This window comes from Fusarium fujikuroi, chromosome FFUJ_chr03 (assembly GCF_900079805.1).
Source record: "Fusarium fujikuroi IMI 58289 draft genome, chromosome FFUJ_chr03".
NCBI lineage: Eukaryota > Fungi > Ascomycota > Sordariomycetes > Hypocreales > Nectriaceae > Fusarium > Fusarium fujikuroi.
In genome coordinates, this window is record NC_036624.1 from 1,558,166 (window position 1) to 1,574,267 (window position 16,102).

Here is a 16,102-nt window from a genome sequence, read left to right on the forward strand (position 1 = left end):
CTGGTATGGCCTGCGGTGAACATAACCCGGCAACCGATATTGTCCTCAACGCTGCAACGAATTTATCAATTGAAGCTGGCCATGGACGGCCCTGTGGCATTTTACTCTCGCTTTCCCGCCGACGTGGAGGAGTTTGGCATTATTTGGTCTAGTCGTCAATGGTCCAAGACGATATAAAGAATAAGGGACTGCTTATGAATCACAAATAAAAGGCAGAAGAATGAATGACGTGACGCATTGAAGCACGTGGGGAGCTCTGAATTGATGTCTCTGGAAAGCATACAGCTTTTATGTATAGACTTCAATTGCGCAAGTTGATAAAATCCACGTTTTTTGGTTTCTAGTTTCTACTTGGTACTCTTCGAGGATCATTTTACTTGAGTGATCGCCGATGTCTAGAAATTAAAAGTTGAGTATTGAGTCTATTATATTATGTCAAGCTCAAAATCAAGTGGAAGCCTGTAAATTGGCCGCATGCTTTGTAGCCTCGCAATACCGCCAAAGGAAGGGTCTCATAAGATCCGTTTATTTGATGATTCTGAATCATAGCTATGTTGGGAAGGCAAGCAGACTTATGTCAGTGGTTACATACTCCTGCCTCAGGCATTCACACTAAGCTCAGGTGTTAGCGTGTTAGCCTCGCGGTACTTTTCGCTTCGTACGACAATGCTCCAATCCCACGCTAGTTCATGCACCTCAGGGCAGCTACCAATATCACTCTACTTAATCCCGTCCCTAGTGGATGTCCTCCCAAACTTTTAGCAGTGACGCAGCCTCGCATTCGATCTCACAAACTTTACTTATCATCACTACGAGCCACTATTGAGATTCGACAAGCAGCTACGTTTTCAAATACGAGAAGCGCATCATGGCCGACTACGATCGACGACCAGGCGGCTACCGCAAGCGAAGATATCGAGGTGTGTTGCGCTGAGCTCAGCCCGATGCAAGCTACGCGAAGCTGTCGCGTTCCCTTCAACTCACCTGCTAATATTCTGTTATGTAGATGACGACGACCATTACGATCGCCGAAACCAGAGAAGACGGGTTGACTCGGCACCTCTTCCTGTGCGCGTCCGACGGCAGCTTCTGAGCATCGCAGACTCTCCTTTGCGCAGATGGGCAGAAGAAGTTCAATCCATTGCACATATGGTGGCCGAAAATCATGACGACGAAAATCTTCGCAAGACATTTCTCGACTTGGTGACGCAACTTCTGCTCGAGCAGCCTCTCAAGACGCCCTTCGTTGCCGCCGTTGTTCACATCATCAATACCCTGAAGCCTGAGTTCGTTGACGAGATCCTCGCTCGCATTGGGCAAATGACAGCAGACAAGATCGCTCAGGGCGAATGGCGTGATGTAAAGTTGCTTCTTAAGTTTCTGGCTTGTCTGCAGTCTTTGATGGAAGGGGATGGCCTCTTTCCCATTCTAGAGGAGCTATTCAGTCGAGCTGCGGACCTCCAAACAGCCAGTTCGGACGACGTGAGTTGAACGATGTGGCAATCTGAATCTGTTTACTGACTTATGACAGACTATTGGTACCGAAATTGTCAAGATAATTCTCCTTACCATCCCTTACATCATGGTGTCCGCCCCTGGACAATTTCAGCAAAAGGCTGCGGAGTTGATGGAGAAGACAGACATTATTGCTTCCGAACCTCATGCCCTCCAGGTACTTGTTGATCCTTATCACCCCGAGGGCAAAGAAGAGAGTCCTGGCACGTCTCTTAGTGTTTGTATGCTGCTCCAACAGCAGCTCCAGTCTGAAGCAGCCAAGAACTGGGAACTATCATGCTTGCCACGACCTTGGGAGATGCCACTGGAGGATATCGAGGCTCAAGACAAACTCTCGAATGCGCCTAAACACGCGCTTCCCGCTATCGCCATTCCCGCAACTGTTATTGCCGGGCCCCGACCTCTATTTCCAGAGATATACTTTTCAGTCTACTCTCAACAGGATATCTCTTCTGTCCCAGCTGTGACCGACATCGCTGCATCCCTTATTCGCGATGGCCTTCTTGACACGATCAACATCCTGGACTTCAACCGTAATGTGACGGCTCGCTACATGATGGACCTGGATTGCTATTTCGCCGACGGCACTTTTGTTAAGCGTGCCACTCCTTTTGATGAATTGAAGAACTTTCCCGATGGTAAAAACACATGGAAGCCAGAGGATGTTGCTGTCGATACAGTGTTCTCGCAGTTGTTCCAACTGCCCACGCCCGAGCGAAAGCTTGTGTACTACCATTCAGTCCTCACTGAGGCCTGCAAGTTGGCACCAGCCGCTATTGCCCCTAGTCTTGGTAGGGCTATTAGATATCTCTACCGGAACAGCCCTCAAATGGATCTGGAGCTGAGCTATCGGTTCATGGATTGGTTTTCCCACCATCTCAGTAATTTTGGCTTCACCTGGAAGTGGGTCGAATGGGTCGATGATGCGCAACTGCCAAATGCCCATCCCAGCAAGTGGTTCTTGAAGGGTGCCCTGGATAAGGAAGTGAGACTGAGTTTTGCCCAGAGAATTCAGAAGACCCTCCCTGAACCCTACCTACCCTTGGTAGGCCCTGAGAAAGAGAAAGATGTTCCCGACTTCAAGTTTCAGAATCCTGGTATGTATCGAGTTCTATTGCCCAGTGCAGCTTACTGACATGCTCCAGAAACGCCGTTCTCCAAGGAGGGCCAGGAAATCGCCAGTCTCCTGAGACGGAAAGCACCAGATGAGGAGTTTCAGCCTCTTTTCGACAGCATTCGAACCCAAGCTTCAGAGCAATCATTGGACCCTATCGTTGCCAGCACAGATGTCTTTATGACCGCCGTTTGCTGGGTTGGTTCCAAGTCGTTAAGCCACGTCCTTGCCTGTATCGAGCGAACCAAGGGTCGATTACTTGAAGCTGGTAATTCCTCCGATGCGGCGCGCGCCCAAATTATCTCTGCCGTCATGAGTTACTGGCACGCACACCCTGGTGTTGCTCTCTCAATCATCGAAAAACTTGTCAACTACTCCATCCTGACCCCTTTTACCGTGGTAGACTGGGCTCTTGTGGCTAGCACGCCAGCCAACGGCACTGATGGTGGTGATAGTCTCACCGAACCTCATCTCTTTGAGCTAGTCTTTAACACGATTTTCAAAGTCACGCGTCGCAGCCGTGATGTTGTCGCTGCACCCGAAACCGATGAGGAGACACGCATCAAGGAGATAAAATCGACTCAGGATCTTTTCCGCGCCATGAATGATGCTCTCGTTAGCTGGGCTGGTGGAAGCAAGGATGAGCTGATGGAGGGAGGTGACGGATCAAGCGATCGCGAAGCCATGATCCGACGATGGGGACAACGATGGCTGCGTGTCTTTAAGAGGATGGGTGCCATCGAGGAGGCCTTTGTTCTCGAGGTGAGCAAGAATTTGGGTAAAGACAAGATGGCTACGGATGGAGTAGGAAATTAGACGACCGAACCGCAAAGTATCGAACACGGAGCGATAGATATACGTGTACTAAAATGGAGCTTACTCGGAGTGTCATTTCTGAAACTACAGGGTACGGAATTCAGGTAATTTACATAATTTCAAAGGATATGTTATCTTACGACAGAACATTGTTAGATTATGTACTGCAGGTATTATGAACGTTTTTATGTGACCTGGTGTATCTCATCCACATGCATAAGTGGATTGGTAGCATTGATACATAATTCGTGACTTGAGTTTGGTTTACAATATTGCCCATTCTAAGCTCACTCATGTGAGTATCCGCAAGTGGTGATTGAGCTCTGGCTTGCACCATCCCCAAGATATTGCTGCTTGCATGACCATTGAATACTGGTCTCGTCCTAGTTAACCGACGCTGCGCCATTACTGAGGGTATCTCCTTTGAAACAAAATATAGGGCTGATGCAGAAAGTACGATTCAGCCGAGAAGTGTCGTCTGATATGATTAAACAAGCAGGTTTCGTTTGATGCGCTGGGGTAACACGATTTCGTTGACCCTAAGCTGTTCGGCGGCCTGGGACTTCTCACCTAGCTTTTTGAGCTTGTCCATTAGGTGACTATGATCAAAATGTCAGTTTATCGATGTTATCTGACACGGGATGGGCGCGTCTTCGGAATCCATCTACAATGGACCTAAAGTTGTGTCTGCTCGCAAGAACAGGAGTCTTGGTTGGAGACGACTCTGGTGTTCGTGGCTGAAGAGAGGGTGCAACAGGGCTGTTCGCAAGTGTTGGAGTTGAGGCTGCAGTAGCAACTTGGTCTATAGGCGGGCTTTGCCTTTGCTGGGTAATGCAAGGGGGATGTAACTCAACGACAATCAGAAAGGGCGGGAAATAAGCATACTTTACAGGCAAGTGACCGCGAGTGGCTTCGGTCCTGGCGAGGTTTACACGATCCATCTGCTGTTCGTGCTCGTTAAAATGGCGTCTGATACGGTCTCGGCAGTTTTGAATATCACCGCCACGGACCACATATCCACAATCCTCTTCTTCACAGACCCATGTCTCGCCAGGGCCACGTGGTACGGTTGTAGGGATGTTGTCTGCTCTTAGATAAATCTTGACAGGGCCTTCAGATGTTTCTTGAGCATCTTCATCCTCGGACAGACTCATGTGACTGGTATCACCCATAGTCTCTTCCTCACCAGAAAAGTAGTGGGATCGCTTCGGCTCTGACCCCTCATCCTCAGAGTCACTATCAACTTCAGAGTGAGGCCGCTTTCTAGAAGTGGTTGCCAGACGAAGACTGGACTTGATACCAGATGGACGACCTGGTCGCATAAGGCTCTTACCTGCAGGCGAAGAGCGGAGAGGAGTTGAAGGCCCTCCATCGTGGTTCCTAGAGGCGGCTCTAGCTTGCGAGGGGGGCGTTGTTTTGCTTGGGTTGTTCTTGTTAGATGGCTGACGTCGTTTAACGTAGAACGGAAAATCTGATAGTTTAATGGTGACAGGGTTGAAAGGCGTTTGGGCGAGCTCTTGTAGCCATGAATAGAATTCGCCATCATACTTATCCTTGTTAAGAACCTGTAAGAGAGCATGCGCATTGTAATGGAGAACTTCCGTGATAGGCACCCTATACGATGGCCTTATATCGCCTTTGTAGGTGGGGAAACTGAAGTTTGACCAGAATCGCTGAGTCACAGCTGGGATGCTCAGATGTCCGTTCCTGGAGTTGCTGATCTCTACGCGAATCCACTCAAGGGCATCAAGAACGCTCCGGAAAGCATCGTCCTTGGCATCCACCGTACCAGGTGCCTGGCTCATACGGACGCTTGATACACTAGCTGAGGAATGAACGCTGCCCGGCCTTGTTGACCCATCTCTCGAAATCTGTGTAGAGCTGAACAGGTCCACAGCAGTGTTTTCGGGCCTGTGAGTAGCAGACCGCGATCTTGAGTATCGTCGTCGGGGAGGACTGTCCTCAGGCTCAATGATATCTGGGGTTGCGTCGCGAGCTGTCGACGGGGCCGAAGAAGCATTGCGAGTTCGGGAGGTCAATATCTGTGAGACAGGGGTGTTGCTGGTCTCAACAGAGGGGGATCTCTGGGGCTGCGGAGGGTTGTTCATTCTTTCAAGCTCCTTGTTGTATAGATCCTGAAAAGATTGATAAGATTCAGTTGTCCGGACGACAAAGGATCTTGTACTCACTTGATGTCTATTTATCAACCATTTGAAGAAAGGGGTCACGAACCACTCGACCTCGCTCTGGTCCTGGATGCATTGAGCAATGAGAAACGAAGCATGGTCATCACATCTTGTGATCACTTCCTCGAGTGTTGAACCATCTCCTATACTGGCAGCATACTTGAATAGAGAGTCAGGATCGTTGTATAGCTAAGCAGCATACGAGGGACCGCGATACGTACCTCATGAAATACCTGGTAGAGTTCCTTCAGCGCATCTTTTTTGCTCTTCTTCGCCCTCTTGGGTTTCTTATCTCTGTAAATTGCCATCAATCTATAGTAGAGCCGTATAGCCTCCTGCATTTTTCTGTATATGGGGAGGTATGCTGGCGCAGGGTTTAATTCGAACCATCCACAAGCACCCAGCATCCATATGACTGGAGAACCGCTTTCAGATTCTCCGATAGAGAATTGGCCGCATTTTCTGACTTCGAAAGGTGTCAAAGAACGCACTTTCATTATGACTGTGATGCACAGTTAGATCTCATTACATCATAATCATGGGTGCAAGAACCAACGGCGTGCTCTCTGCGACTGCTCCTCAATATGGAGCAATCCTCGGATGATGTAGGGGCCGCGTGTAGCGACATCGAGGGCGTTTTCAAGGGTGTGACCATCTTTGTTGAGAACGACGGCATCATTGATCTCGAAGGTTGTATCTGAGTCCACACCACCGGGGTCAAACCGCAGCACCGATTTCTCCTGCTTCCATGATCTTTGACTCTCATCTTCTGTATCGACACTAGACGTAGACGCCCGGCGGGGGCGCCCGACCATGTTTGCAATGTTCAAGCCTCGAGAGCGCTCATCGAAATGGGGCGTTAAGACGTTGGCAGGTCGTTGATTTGAGAACGCACGAGTAAATCGGCCTCGGTAGGCAAGGGGTAGAGATGTTGATGAATTTCAACTTGTATTGAAAGTACCGGTCAATGGAGTAGCGAGAAGTGGTTTGTTCGTAGCAAGAATGGGAGGTGTTGGTGATGTGAAAGTGGTGCAAAAGGACTGCGAATACAATAAATGTGCAGTTGATGAGAGCTAACTTAGCATTCAATCGGCAGGCCTACACAGAAACGCGGTCGCGCTTCAAATGGCAAGATGGCGGGGCAGATCACTGACAGCCCACTAAAGTTACAGGGGTTATTGTTTTCTGAAGAGAGAAGGTAAGAAAGCTTAGACCTGTATCCAATTAGACAAAAATACTAGTGACACTTGACATGGCCTCTCCATGCCCGTTCGGCTTGTTATTTTTGACACCCTGCCTTGAGCCTCCAAGTTTTCTTACTCCCTGGGGCAAGCCTAGGGGAGCAAGAAAACTCAAGAATTGAAACAGGGTAATAGAATAGACTTATTAAGACTCCCCTACACCACGGCTAGATTACCTAAATATTATTATCATTTAGGGTCAAGGTCCTGAGTTTTCTTTCCTCTGGTAGGCAAGGTGAGGTGTTCTTGGGTGTCCCACTAGAACGCGTTGGCTAAAGTGCCTTTGCTCCAATCAAGGATTGCCGATAATAGCTCGTCAGGATCTAGAGCTGAAATAATTACTCGAGCAGTATGTTTATTCCTGTTTCGTATTACATGTAATCGGTGAGCCTGGAACTTCCAAACGTTTACATCGGATTTAAGGCAGTTACAAATCTTAATTGCTCCACGAACTCACAAATCGCTTGTATCCGTACAATTGTGCTTAGAGCATGCTCCAAGCTTCTCCTGTTTCTATTGTTCGCATAGGCATTTAACATGACTTATTGTAGCCTAGACTACTTTTAATTGTTCCTGGTAATTTTTAAGCGGGGACTACTACTGATAAGACTTTTTTTTTTCTGCGCCCAAGACAATGAATCGAGCTCTGAGGTCAAAGTAAGTGAGTGGTGCGTTTGGTGGCGGGCGCTGGATCTTCTTAACAAGCTCCACCGCGGCCTCAAGTTCAACACTTTCCATTCCTCCCTTCTCTCCTGTTTTCTCCTCTTGGCCATATCTAGTCCTTTGGAGAGCTTATGCGACTTCCCCGAAAGACATTGAAGATGGCAGCGGACCAGGTCCGAGAAGGCGTCTTTGGTAGGTGAATTGCTGACTCTGTTCCATTGCGAACTTTGCTCTCTCTTTATCATTGTATTAACATGATCGCTTTTAGCCATCAACAAGCCTTGCGGCCAAAGCTCGGCGCAAGTCATTCGCGAATGCCAGCAAGCATTCAATCCCTCTAGCTTTTTCAAGCCATTGATCGATTCCGAGGTCGCAAAGCGCATTAGCGAATCCGGCAAAGAGTTCGCCCGTCGCAAGCTCATCAAGAAAGCCTCGCAGGTCAAGATTGGCCATGGAGGAACTTTGGATCCCCTTGCTACAGGTGTTCTCATCCTGGGCATTGGATCCGCCACCAAGTCTCTTCCCCAGTTTCTGGAATGCACTAAGACGTACGAGACCATTGTTGTATTTGGCGCCGCGACCGACACCTACGATCGAGTAGGTCGCATTCTGACCAAGCGGCCATATGAGCATATCACTCGCGAGAAAGTTGAGAAGGAGCTCGAAACGTTCAGGGGCCGTCAGATGCAGATCCCGCCCCTATACTCTGCGTTGAAGATGAACGGGAAGCCCCTGTATGAGTATGCGCGTGAAGGCAAGCCCATCCCACGACAGATCGAGGGTCGAGAAGTCGAGGTTAAGGACATTGAGCTGGTGGAATGGTACGAGCCTGGGAAGCACAATCACCGATGGCCAACCGAGGAAGCTGAGGCTGCAGAGCGCAACCTGGCGGAGCAGGTCTGGAGGGTTAAGAAGCAACAGGAGACCAACAAGAAGTTGAGCCCAGAGGAGAAGCAACAGGACGATAAAGCGATAGCGGCGCACGAATCGTTCAAGCGCAGTTTTGAGGAGCGCCAAGATGCGCTTATCAAAGATGCACCTTCGAAGCGATCGCGAAAATCCAAAGAGCCTCCCATGATGTCTGGCGCTCTTGGACAGCTACCACAGCCGACATACTCTAATAAGGGGTCGAACCTGGTTCCAGAGTCGCCTGATACAAGCACACCTCCCCCGTGGAGCGACCAAGGACCTCCCGCCGTGAAGGTGCGGTTGACTGTAACATCTGGATTCTATGTCAGGAGCTTCTGCCATGATCTAGGGGCTAAGCTGGATTCAGCTGCCCTGATGGCAGAGCTTGCTCGAACACGCCAGAGCGACTTCGAAGTCGGGAACGACAACTGTCTCGAATATGAGGATCTGGCCAAGGGTGAAGAGGTTTGGGGGCCTCAAGTTGCTCGTATGCTCGAGAGTTGGAGCAAGAACAAGCCACAACCACCCGCTGGTGACAAGTCGAATAAGAAGAAAAATGAGTCGAAGGGCAATGGCTCATCTAAATGGAAACACGACAAGCAACAAAGTCCCAACAAGGGAGAAAAGCGAAGACGATCGAATTCTCCAAACGAGACAGAATCACCGCCTCGAAAGGCGATAGCTCTTGAGTCCCAGGAGGACTCCAAGCCCGTGAAGGAACCCAAATCAGAGACGTCAAAGTCCGAAACCGCAATTAGGTCTGAGGATGAGAAGTCATGGAACGGCATTGAGGACTGAGCCGTGAGATGTTGCTCGTTGCAAGAAGAACATATAGCCAGGCCAACTGACGACACGAGGTGGTGTTTCTGAGTTAGATGGCAAGGCCTATAAAAGAGTGGCTAGACTAGAATATTTCTAAAGCGTCATATGTTATGCCAGGCGTTCCGCGTTTTGCTAGCTACGAAGAATATATCTTTATTATGTACCAAGACCAGTCTTAAGTGCACCGCTTTGTCAAGGATCGCTCGGGTTCCAGCAGTGTCCTCATTCCCCAACTTTCAGACGATCCGAGCAGACCCATCAAGTGCTTTACATGTTATCCTAGATGTTCCTATATGCAATTTGGTGTCAGAACTCCTTACAGTATCTCACTTAGGACGCACGGAGCTTGCCCACACACATTCTATCAGTCTAAGCAGAGTAGTTGCGAGTTGGGAAATTATGCACATAATACATATAAATCCGCAACGTATGGAAACAACTGTATTCTCATTTATGAACTAAAATGCCGCATCTTTCGGGCTCATTGAGCTTTCAAATATTTGACTATATCAAATCTATATGCTTGAACACCATTTTCATGATTATATGCTGTCAGCACCTCACTGTTGGCTGCTCTCTCCTGTCACCACAACCATCTCTTCTTTTGCACCGTGTATATCTTCGACCCTGATACCACTGCGATCACACATGCTGCGAAAAATACCGCCTCTTTTCCACAGTTCCATCGGTGTATCCAGCTCAGCGATACGCCCTGCATCCATGACACAGATACGATCGTAGCCGATGATGGTTCGCAGGCGATGAGCGATGCACAGAAGTGTTTTGCCGCGGAACCCAACTGCCATAGTAGCCTGGATCTTATCGTCTGTCTCCATATCCACCGAGGAAGTGGCTTCGTCGCAAACGATGATCTGGGCGCCTCGGACAAGAGCTCGTGCGAGTGCCATGAGCTGCCTTTGACCGAGCGAGAAGTTGAGGCCATCTTCCTCGACAGGGGTGTCGAGATGTATACGTGAGGGATCGTTTGTACGGCGTGCTTCTTCGGGCGATGCAGCGTTGGCAGGAACAAGATCCGCTTGGCGCAGAGCAGACCAGAGTGCGAGATCAGTGTGTTCATGGAAAGGATCGAGGTTGCTGCGGACAGTCCCTCTGAAGAGGGTGGGATCCTGCGGGATAATCGCGAGCCGGGATCGGAGATCGTGAAGTCCAAGGGTGGAAATATCGAGACCATCGATGGTAATCTTACCACCAGAGATCTCTACCAGACGGAACAAAGTGCTCATGATAGAACTCTTTCCAGCACCAGTACGCCCAACGATACCAATGCGCTCGCCGCCCTTGACATGCATTGTCAATCCTGAAAGGACAAGTGGGAGACCAGCACGATATCGCATCTCGACATTATCGAAGACAATTTCACCCTTCTCGGGCCACGTTTTCCGAACTTCGACGGTATGTGAAGGAGCCTCCTCCTCAAGTTCAGTACCATAGTAGTAAAGTCTCTCCACAGCATTCATAGCATTCTCGACTTCGGCAAGTTGACGCACAGAAAATTGCATCATGCCAACAATCGAGAGGATGTAACTCAGAACAAGGCCACCAGTGGAAGGATTGATCGAGAAACGGGACGTAACAACAAGGATGGCTGTCACAAAGACAAGGAGTACGCCGATAAGATCGATTCGCATTGAGAGCCAACGCTGATTAGCGAAGGTAATGTAGTAAGCGCCGTTCATGTTGTCGATAGATTCACGTAGTTCGTTAACGAAGCGATCCTGTAGCCCGTAGGCTCGAATCGACGCGACACCTGTGAGGCCCTCGCCGAACTTGGCAAAGACGTGCGATCTGAGGACGGATTCGAAACGTTTGACTTCTCGTGCCGAAGCACGGTAGTACATCGCTGCTGTGACAAATGCAATGTACAGAGGGACCAAGGCGATCACGAAGTAATAGTAGAACGCAATGATAAGGATGAATACTGATGTGATCATACCCATGGTCAACAGGAACATGCGAAGTGCGTCCGAAAGATTGTTGTCCATAACATCAACGTCCCGTGAAAAGCGGTTCGTGATACGTCCAAGTGGTGTCGTATCAAAGAAGGACATGGGTGCACGAAGGACGCGAGTTACAGCGATTCTAAGCATGACCTTACTCGATTTCGTTCCCAGAATGGACAGGACCACAGAGAAGGCGAACATGAGGAGAGCCTGCACAACACCAAGTGCTGCGTAGATAGCGATGTAGACACCTGTAGAGAGATTGAACTTGTTTGAAGTCCAATATGATAACCACAGGCTTGTCACGATATTGGCTCCCTGAGAGACAATAAGGAGGAATAGCACCAACGGAGCGTTCAATATGGAACCAGATGCCCTGACGTAGGCAGCGTAGACAGACCACGAGACACTCGAACTAGCCTTTTCTTCTTGGGTCATCAGGGCAGCTCCCTTCTTCTTCTTCTTCTTTTTCTCGTCCGCCGTGGGTTGCTCGCCATCGTCGGGTTTCGTGGCCTCTTCTCGCTTTTCCTCAACCGCAGTTGTCTCCATAAGAGACTGGAACCCTTTATGGTCCTTCATAAGTTTCTCGAACGTATCAACGGCTTGGATCTTGCCGTTCTCCATCCAAATGATGCGATCACAGCGACTGAGTACCCAGAGCTGGTGGGTGGCCAGGATGCGACACTTATCCTTGAGAAGGCCAAGAATGGCATTATCGAAGATATGACGGCCAACATGAGCGTCAACAGCGCTAAGGGGGTCGTCCATAAGAACGATATCGGCGTCGAAGTAGATGGCTCGGGCGATATTGAGACGCTGCTTCTGACCTCCAGAGATGGTAATACCACGTTCACCGATTTCCGTCATATCGCCGTTGGGAAGCATATCGAGATCTGCCTGGAGCGCGCAGCTAGAAAGTATGTTAGCGACAATTGAAGCGAGACAATGGAGGGAACTTACGCTTGAATGACTTCTTTGTACCAATTCTTGTCCATGTCTTTACCAAATATGATGTTGTTCTTGAGAGTGGTGTTCTGAATCCAAGCATATTGAGGACAGAAAGCTCTGGATGCGCCGAAAGTAACGTGGCCATCAGTCTTCCTCATGTCGCCAGCAAGTGCAGACAGTAGAGAACTCTTCCCACTACCGACTGATCCGATGACAGCAACAAGCTCGTTCCTCTTTACACCAAAGCTGAGATCTTGAAGCTTGAAAGGCTCTCGCTCCTCGACCAAAGTGCTTGTGTCATCACCTGAAGGTTCGTGCTGAGAAGTTTGAGCCTGGATCTGCTTCTTGTCCTTCTCGCTCTTCTCGGACTCTTCCTTGTGCGACTTCTCCCAAGTAAAAGAGGCGGCTTGCAGTCGGATCGCATCATCACCCGTGGTGTCAATTGTCATATCTTCGACCATCTCTTCCTGAAGCAGAAACTCTTGAATTCGCTGAACAGAGCCCCACGCATCAATTACTTGACCCAGAACCATTGGCAACAAATTCAGGGGAATTCTGAGACCGTTAAACAAAGCCAGCGAGGAGAAAACCTCGGCAGCCGTAAGACCGCTATGCGTGAGGGAGTAGCAGATGAAGGACAGCATGGAGGCGAAGATGGGGAGTGACATGCTGACGGCATTGAGTGCGTTTCGAATAGCAAGCAAGATCTGAATAGCGTGGATTTCTTTATTTCTGAAATCACCGAGACGTTCGAGGAAGGCCTTCTCCCATCCAAAAAACTTGACAAAGCGGACTGACTGCAAGATTTCCTGGGTGAGAGACACACGTTGATCGGTAATTTGATTGATCGCTCGTCGCCGGTGAAACAAACTTCGAATAGCCTTCGTCAAGAACGGCATTCCAATAACAAGCAAACCGTAACCAGCCAGGGCGCTGTAGGTGATATTGACGAGCAAGAGTGCTAGAGTGAGGAGACATAAAATAGGAGACGTCCATACCATATGGAAGAGAGCAGATGCCTGATCGACACGATACGTGTCAACACTCTGCAGAGCAGTGATACGGCCGTTTCCCCAGCCTGTTCCATCTGACGCATCCGGCTTCGCCTTTTTGGCTTTCTTGGCCTTCTTCTTGTCTTCAGCATCGTCTTTTGCACCAGGTGCGTTGCTCTGTAAAGCACCCTCAGCTTTGGCGCGGCCTGAAATGACCAGCGACTTTTCATAGATAAGTCCAATCAAAACTCCTCTGCTCTGACCACCAACTGTCATGCCTCGGTAGATGTAGTGGTTCGTTCCCAAACTCTGCGTGATTTGCATCAGTGTGATGCCAAAGGCCAGCCCGATACCCTTACCAAGATGGGGCGGAGGCCCACCAGTCTTGTTCGCTACATAGGCGTCGGCAGCGAATTGAATTAGGTATCGAAGGGTGAATGGACTTATGACCTGAATGATGCTGGTGTAGAGGGCACATGCGCCTCCCGTCCAAAATTCCCCCTTAAAAGTCTCGTGCATAGCCCAGAATAGGGGGTGCTTGTCACCTCTTTCAACTCGTTTCTGGAACGATGCTTTCATTTGCAGAGTCAGTGGTTCCACGGCTCTGTCCGGATTGACAGTCCAGATGTCATTCTCTTCCAGGGGTCTTCGGTAGCCAGCCTATTGATATGATCGAGTCAGCAAAAGCGTTGTAAGACGGGCCGCGCCGCATATCAGAAATTGGTGGCTTGCAGATCTGCAGTATAACCAGCGAGATAGAATTTGAGAAAGTGTTAAAACTCACATGCATCAACGGTCCCATCCATTGGAATGTTAACTTGCTTAGGAAACCAGCATCATGTTCCCTACTCTGCATTGGCTTTTCAGGAACCGGAGGTGGCGAGCCCCAGCGGAGAGGATTCAATTTCTTATGCCATGACTTCTTCTGTTGCGCTTGAGTTCCTGATGTTGTCGGTGTAATTGCTGAAGCTTCAGTTGCGCCAGTCTTGATTTCCTCGAGATCTGCAAGCCTTGATTCATGTTTCTCAGTGATTTCATCAATTTTCTCGCTTCTTTCGGCGTGTTTTTCTCCAAACTCCCTTATCTTGTCCTCATCTGAGTCGCTGGACTTTTCGAAATTTGTTGGGGAGAGAGACGCTGCCTGGGTATCAGAGGGCTGAAGCTCCTTGTCCACAGGATCAGGCATATTTGCGTTGAATCAATCTCGTATATCCCGTGAATGTTGAAACAGATATGAGTCGTGGAATAGCTCTGAGGCTCGCGGCTAAGGCCTATATCTAACAATACCCAGATACAGTCTCACAAGCAATGTCAACTTTATAAAGGTCGTCGTGAGACCAATGACACTATGAGGAGTGAAAAGGCGACGGAATTGAACCGGAAACAATATACTTTCGTCTCTAAGATCGCGATACAACCTCGTAATGGGTTGCCAAGAAACAAAACCGATCGATGGACGGCCCACAGGTAGATCTTGGCGTGATGGAATGAGAAAAGACACAAGAGACAGATGGGAATTTAAGACGAAGGGGAAGGGAATAAAGGCGAATTAGAAAAGTAATAGAATCTCGTCAAAATGACAGTAGGAAAAAGAGTCCGTCTACAGGGGGTGTGGGTGGGTTGGGTGTGGCTGCATCGCCTGTATGGTCGATGAAGAGAGTAGACAAAGGACCCAATGGATTACAAAGCACTGTAAAATCAGCCTCTTATTAGAGACCTTTTGAACCGACGCTCAACAGATTCGGATTACGGCAATAATCCTGGGTGCCTGCCACGCGGAGATAGCGCCAAAGGGGGGCCGGTGCCTGTTGCGTGAAGGATGGATTCGTTGCAGTTTCGATGACGGCTATGAGAGGCTCATGATGAAATAACAAGCAATGAGTCACCGGATTGACTCAGGCAACTCCGTAAATGGTGTTTGTCACAACAGAGAAGACACAAAGTGACTGGATGGAAACAGAGACCCGGGCTGAAAGTGGCTCGGTTCGTCGAGAATAACATCATGATGGGTGCTCTTCGGCTCGGCCTCTCGCTCTGGAACTCGTTCAGTGTCCGCGTATACTAGGTAGGTGAGCTCTGACCAGCAAAACACCCTTTTAGGATCTTCGAACGAAAACGAAGTGCCTCTCATTAGCCAGTTGTTGCCAAGGGGCGTGGGTGTGGGTGTGGAGATCCCGCATGGAACCACCTCACCCACTACCCGAGTTTGCACTAGAAGGCCTTCCTCGAACTCGAGACACCATACATCTGCGTTTTATAGATTTCAGAACGTGACATTGTGCCAAGTTACCCAAGTTGGTAACTGTTGCTGGGAGATGTTGTCAGTTGAGCCCGTTTAGGGGGGCGTAACGGCCAGCGTACAAGTCAAGGCTGTCCAGCGCTGACGGTTGAGCAAGTCGAACGCTACGAAGTACAAGCTGAATATTCGACATTGGCGATTGGTTGCTCAGCGTGGTTGATGCATGGTAAACACGTTGCGACTATACCCAAAACCATGGCTGGAATCTAGACCAGCTCTTTCGAGACGAGTTAATGACCGACTTAGGACCAGAGTCTGAGGAGTCTGGCAGTCACTCCGCATAACCTCTTCGTCATGCCATGCACAGCATAACGGCCCTCTGGTCTGGTGACCTCGAATCCGAGGTATGGTAGCTCAGCATTGGCCTTGTCCTGCTTCCATGACGAAACCTATCCCTCCGTGCCAAAAAGACCTTACCGCTTCCCCGCCCATGCAGTCTTTAGTAGCCGGACTACTGCATTGCATCGTGTAAGCGAGGAGGAACAATAAGATCCGATAGACTTGTCGTCGAATGGCGTTCTTGAGTGAAAGCCCGGCTCCGGTTCGGCGGACTCAATATGTGTAGGACGGAGTTAATCGGCAGGGACTTAAGCACCACATTGGCGCTTACATAACACATGAGCTTCAATGTCGGCC

General features: G+C 49.3%; 4 protein-coding genes; 2 read left to right on the forward strand and 2 right to left on the reverse strand.

The window, feature by feature from the left end:
- Window positions 1-868: 868 nt before the first annotated feature.
- Window positions 869-3,445, forward strand: FFUJ_02618 (related to cap binding protein 80 (Cbp80); the record flags this gene model as incomplete). XM_023574370.1 has 4 exons in its annotated part: window positions 869-920; window positions 1,007-1,482; window positions 1,532-2,612; window positions 2,661-3,445. 4 exons carry the CDS (start codon window positions 869-871, stop codon window positions 3,443-3,445), a joined length of 2,394 nt encoding a protein of 797 aa, XP_023427736.1.
- Window positions 3,446-3,932: 487 nt separating this feature from the next.
- FFUJ_02619 (uncharacterized protein) lies at window positions 3,933-6,446 on the reverse strand (the record flags this gene model as incomplete). XM_023574371.1 has 5 exons in its annotated part: window positions 3,933-4,044; window positions 4,082-5,580; window positions 5,635-5,790; window positions 5,853-6,133; window positions 6,188-6,446. 5 exons carry the CDS (start codon window positions 6,444-6,446, stop codon window positions 3,933-3,935), a joined length of 2,307 nt encoding a protein of 768 aa, XP_023427737.1.
- Window positions 6,447-7,693: 1,247 nt separating this feature from the next.
- On the forward strand, window positions 7,694-9,242 carry FFUJ_14894 (related to pseudouridine synthase; the record flags this gene model as incomplete). XM_023574372.1 has 2 exons in its annotated part: window positions 7,694-7,727; window positions 7,804-9,242. The coding sequence occupies 2 exons, from the start codon at window positions 7,694-7,696 to the stop codon at window positions 9,240-9,242; spliced, it is 1,473 nt and encodes a 490-aa protein (XP_023428743.1).
- Window positions 9,243-9,826: 584 nt separating this feature from the next.
- FFUJ_02620 (probable ATP-binding cassette transporter protein YOR1) lies at window positions 9,827-14,353 on the reverse strand (the record flags this gene model as incomplete). XM_023574374.1 has 3 exons in its annotated part: window positions 9,827-12,137; window positions 12,188-13,827; window positions 13,952-14,353. 3 exons carry the CDS (start codon window positions 14,351-14,353, stop codon window positions 9,827-9,829), a joined length of 4,353 nt encoding a protein of 1,450 aa, XP_023427738.1.
- Between the last annotated feature and the right edge of the window lie 1,749 nt (window positions 14,354-16,102).